Source organism: Betta splendens, chromosome 8 (assembly GCF_900634795.4).
Source record: "Betta splendens chromosome 8, fBetSpl5.4, whole genome shotgun sequence".
NCBI lineage: Eukaryota > Metazoa > Chordata > Actinopteri > Anabantiformes > Osphronemidae > Betta > Betta splendens.
Window position 1 is genome coordinate 2,965,092 of NC_040888.2, and position 5,379 is coordinate 2,970,470.

Below are 5,379 nucleotides of genomic sequence, written 5' to 3' on the forward strand. Positions count from 1 at the left end.
ACCTTCGCCCTCCTATTTACAGGAAACAGGTTCAGTGGTGGAGCTGCAGTAAACTGCGTTCTCATGTGTGATGTGTTGACTGAGGTTCAAACGCTGTCACTGTGTGTGTGTTTAAGGTTACAATTATCTGTCTTTATTGGTGTATAAACATTAATGATTTACTAGTTATCTCATCCATAAACCATGGACAGCCACCAAAATGGCAAAGTTGATGATCCTGCTACGTTCAGTACAACAGGAAATTGAACTCTCTCTCTCTCTCTCTCTCTCTCTCTCTCTCTCTCTCTCTCTCTCTCTCTCTCTCTCTCTCTCTCTCTCTCTCTCTCTCTCTCTCTCTCTCTGCGCTCGGAAGAAAAGGAGGAAGCAGAGCAGAGCGAGCGCAGCGCGTCGGGGCTCAGTCAACTCCGCTGGATGACAAGAAACCCAGAGAAAAAAAGCCTAAAACCCGAGCCGCCGACTTCCCGCCCGCCGCTGAACGCACCGCGCGCCCCGAAGCCTCGCGCCTCCGAACGACGCGCGCGCGCCGCCACTTCGCCGCTCACCCTCACCAGCGCACCGCCAACTTCCGCCGGTCAGTAAAGTCCGAGCGACTCGCGCGCGCCTGCACGGAATGGCAGACTCGGCGGCGGGCAACAGCGACGGGGAGGACGGACCCCGCCAGCCCACGAGGGGCTTCGCGCGCCAGGGAGCGCTGCGCCAGAAGAACGTGCACGAGGTGAAGGACCACAAATTCATCGCGCGCTTCTTCAAGCAGCCGACGTTCTGCAGCCACTGCACCGACTTCATCTGGTGAGGAGCGCGCGTTCCATTCCACTCCTCTCCATCACTTCCCACCAACGCCGTTACACAAAAAAACCCGAACCAAGTTGGATTTAAGGGATTTTACTAGATGCAAATATCTTGAGTTGAGGCCAAAGCGACGGTGGAGCAGAAGTGTGTGTAGAAGGTAGTTGTGGAACGACGCTGAATGTGTTCGCCTTGCGTCATTTACAGCGGCGGCAGCGAAGAAAGTGGGAGGTCTGCGCCGGTCCTGAAAATAAGCCTCACATTCAGTCTTATTCCTGTACTTGTTGATGCTATGTGTGTGAGCAAGACGCGGATATGTGGGCCGCGCCACAAACAGGCTGCAGACCGCCGTTTGATGCCGCTGGGTAGGCAGGAGGAAGCGAGGAGAGGAAGGAAAGGAAAGGAGGAGGCGGAGGAGGCGGAGGAGGCGGAGGAGGACCAGGGTCACCCCTCCTGCTCCCTCCGTCCGCACCCGGGGCTCCACCACACAGCGTTACGGGCCTCGGCTCACATTATTAAATGGGTTTCCGGCTCCGGCTTGGCCTAATTTGCGCCGATTATTATTATCCGCACTGCGCGCTATTCCCAAAACGAGCGTTATTTAAGACCCGCGACGGGCTTTTTAATTTGTGAATGGATAAATGGTTCGACCCAGAAGACTGCGTGTGTGTGTGTGTGTGTGTGTGTGTGTGTGTGTGTGTGTGTGTGTGTGTGTGTGTGTGTGTGATGGGATGGTTGCAAATACCCTAAATAGAGGAACACTGTGTAATTGCTTGACCTGTTTATCAGGGCATCTGTCTGTTGGTCCATCTGCCTGTCTGTCCGTCCGGGGCACAGTGATAAAGCACAGCCAAATGGTTTTACACCACCTGAGAGAGAGCCTATTTGTAGCCACAGTATGAAAATGACCCAAGTGTGCGTTGAACTCTTGGCCCACGCTCCAAGTGTGGTTTGAGGCCGCGTCGTTCGGGTCACGATCACATTTTCATGTGTGTGTGTGTGTGTGTGCGTACACTATTTAACCCCGTGTGTCGTCTGTCTACAGGGGTTTTGGCAAGCAGGGATTCCAGTGTCAGGGTAAGTCAATTAGAAGCTCACACATCACCGCCGTCTCTGCTTTCTCCACCTTCTCCGCGTTCCTGCTCTCATTTCCCACCTCTCATCTGCTTCTTTCTCTCGACCGCCCGTCCTTCTTTCTTTCTTTCTTTCTTTCTTTCTTTCTTTCTTTCTTTCTTTCTTTCTTTCTTTCTTTCTTTCTTTCTTTCTTTCTTTCTTTCTTTCTTTCTTTCTTTCTTTCTTTCTTTCTTTCTTTCTTTCTTTCTTTCTTTCTTTCTTTCTTTCTTTCTTTCTCCGCTTTACTACCCGCTTCATTGCCAGCGTGTTAATTTTCGTGCTCTTATTCAGAAGTGTCTGATTCATTAAGACTCTTGAACACAAACATTCATTTGTTTCTGACAGTGACTGAATAGAACAAATGGGGGGTTTCTGCTGATTCACGTTATTTGGCCCTTTTTTAGCCCCAAACTCGGACTCGGTGCCTCACTGGGCTTGACAGGTCAGTCAAACGCTCCCAGTGCAGTTTATTCAAGCAAAGCGAGGCCTGCAGCGCTTTGGGAGGTTGATGGGAATGAAAACAAGGTTGTGCAGAGCTCCTCGCAAACCAAACCCACACAGAGGAGGAGAATATGCAGTAAATCAGGGATTAACAGTAAATCAGCAGAAATCACCTCGTTTGGTCTGGATTCAACCTTTAAACCCTTTTGATTTTTGAGTGTGAAGCATTTTTTGGGTCAGAGTAAATTTAGTTAAACCCACGTTCAGGTTTGTTGAATCACGAACCCGGTGATTTTCTGTTAACCTGCACATTGGAGGTCTTTGCTCCACCTCGGCCTCGCTCTGCAGACGAATATTCAACATCCACCGCGATGGATGCGCATCAGAGCGTCGAGGTGCTGTGCAATATTTGTTTTCCGTCTTCTTCACAATTTGCTTGAAGTCAATGTTTTTCCACTCGCATTAGCATCCGACTGGATTTTTCCCCGTCGCCTAGCAACAGTGAAACATTCAGATGCAACTGTGCGCACGCTGAAGGATGGGAGACGGGGCCGCTCTGCACAGCAGCGGCTTCGCTGCTAATTACCTGGTGTAACGAGTCGATGGCTTCCTGTAAGGGATGCGTTGGCTGCGTCGCAGGGAGCCGAGGTGGCGTGTGTGTGTGTGTGTGTGTGCGTGCGTGCGTGCGCGTGTGTGTGCGTGCGTGCGTGCGCGTGTGTGTGCGTGCGTGCGTGCGTGTGCGTGTGTATGTATGTGTGTCTGTGTGAGTGTGTGTGTGTGTGTGCGTGCGTGCATGCGTGCGTTTGCATGTGTGTGTGTGTGCGTGTGTGTGCGTGCGTGTGCGTGTGTGTGTGTATGTATGTGTGTCTGTGTGTGAGTGTGTGTGTGTGTGTGTGTGCGTGCGTGCATGCGTGCGTTTGCATGTGTGCGTGTGTGTGTGCGTGTGTGTGTGTGTGTGAGTCGGCCTTCGACCCGTTTGCCCGTCTGAACACAGTATCATTTACGTAGCTCGGGGAGAAAGCGAATTCCTCTGCAAGGTCACACGCAGAGTGAAGGCTTCCACAGGTCGTCTGCATGAAGGAACGGGAGACGAGCTTCGAGCATCGAGATGCTGCATCTTTATATGTTTTCCTCATTTCAGGCCATTAGACGTAATGACTTTGGTTCTTCTAGCGGCCTGTTTTGCTGCAGCGCCGTTCATTCCTCTCGGTCTCAGTTCTGTCTCATGGTGTGTGAAAAAGGAAGTGAGCTCTGGCTTTTGGGCCCTCGCTTGGTTTTAAGCTGTGAAACGTGGCTCTGCAGTTGCTTCTGTCCAACACGACGCTTGGTGGACGACTACTGTCGCCCGTCTGTATGCTGCAAAGTTGCCCTGAGGGGAATTACGTGACATGTGATGAATGATCAGTTTTTTTCTCTGCGTGAAGTTAAAGCTGTTTTGAGCTCAGTGTTTTTCAACCGTGCTCAACAGGATCTGCTGTGGTTTGTGCTCAGTTTATCGAGTTTATCGTGCATTAATATTACATCACTTACTGTAGATGTGTTCAAGCCATTATTAATGGTCAAGAATCAGTTGCTACTTCCCCAAAAACCCAAATATATGTTAACATCAACCGCACAAGCTGAATTCATTTACCTCTGAAAGTTCCATAAATAAAACGTGTTTCCTCTGTATTGTTTAGAAAAAATCCACCCAATCACAAAACACTTTTTATTTAGACATTTAACTTATTAATGAGGAAAGTGCAAACAAGCAGAATGTGTTTGGAGGGTGCTGCTGCAAACGCAGGCCTTCAGGCTCATTTCAGGCTCATTGTGTGACGCTGGTTCCTGGTTCCAGTGTTATGTTGTTGCTGCTGTAAACAATAAACTGTAGCGTCTCGCTGGATTTCTGCTGGTTTCCATACGCTAGACGCCGTGTGGGACTTATGTAATGTGATGCTTCCAAGAACTGCGTGTGTGGTCTGTGTGCGTCCACGTCATCTGGTGTGTGTGTGTGTGTGTGTGTGTGTGTGTGTGTGTGTGTGTGTGTGTGTGTGTGTGTGTGTGTGTGTGTGTGTGTGTGTGTGTGTGTGTGTGTGTGTGTGTCTTAACCAGCGTCTTGATAAGAGCAGCCTTTCAGGGCATAACAGGCGGTTGAGTGTTCTCCACTGTCTCATAGACTTGATGGGCAAATTAGCCCTTCAGGGCTGGAGAGCGACGGAGGGAGAGGCGGCAGGAAGCGCGAGGAACAAAGGTGAATGAGGAGAGAAGGAGGGAGGAAGACGCTCGGTCAGATGAGATATGAGGAAGGCGACAGAGGGAGATTAGTCGGAAAACCTGGGGGTGGAAATCGTAGAGGGACGACAAAGAGGGGAGAACGTGAGTGGGAAGGAGAGGAGCATTAAATGTGGCTTCCTTCAAAGTTCCAGTGGAAGTGTCTCGTACAGTGGAGAGAAAACAGAAAGATGAAAGACGTGTGAAACGTCCTCAGAGAGCTGTAACTACAAAAAGGGTGTTTTCTCTGTGGGACCTGCTGAGAGACCTCCACACTGAATGCTCAGCGCGGAGCGGGAGATGAGAGCAGCGCGTCCGCTCATGTTCTCAATCAAGGCCTCCGTTCTAAAAACGGGAGTGAATTAAAGCGGCGGTTGGAGACGGGCGGGCGAGCGAGAGAGCGAGAGAGGGAGCGCCACTCCAGCAGAGAGGTGGTGGGTGACACGCGGGAGGTGATGGAGAGCGAAGAAGAGGCAGCAAAGAGGAAGAGGCAGCGATGAGCTGGTGTGGGCTCCGAGTGGAGCTTCTGTGGCTTCACACAAAGCGCCCGGCGTCTGGAGCCGCCGCTCCCCTTCCATCAGGACCGTCTCCTGTGCGACCAGCGCTGGCGGGTTCCGACCGGTTAGCGAGCGCCTGCAGCCGCTCAGGTGCTGCTGCGGTGCCGACCCGCGTGGGCGGGAGGTCTCCAGATCCAAAACCTGCCTCCTACACGCACAGGACACACAGCGATGCTACTGTACGCTTCCAGGCACACACGCACACACACACGCACGCACGCGCACACAC

At 51.5% G+C, this 5,379-nt stretch overlaps 1 protein-coding gene across 2 annotated transcripts in view; it reads left to right on the forward strand.

Annotated features, from left to right (window-relative positions):
* The first annotated feature begins 357 nt into the window (after window positions 1-357).
* Window positions 358-5,379, forward strand: part of LOC114860819 (protein kinase C beta type) — a 52,552-nt gene continuing 47,530 nt past the window's right edge. For both annotated transcript variants that reach the window (XM_029159731.3, XM_029159730.2), the window contains exons 1-2: window positions 358-789; window positions 1,832-1,863. In XM_029159731.3, the coding sequence (XP_029015564.1) occupies window positions 611-789; window positions 1,832-1,863 (211 nt within the window). In that variant the 5' untranslated portion in view covers window positions 358-610. The remainder of the gene's footprint in view (window positions 790-1,831; window positions 1,864-5,379) is intronic.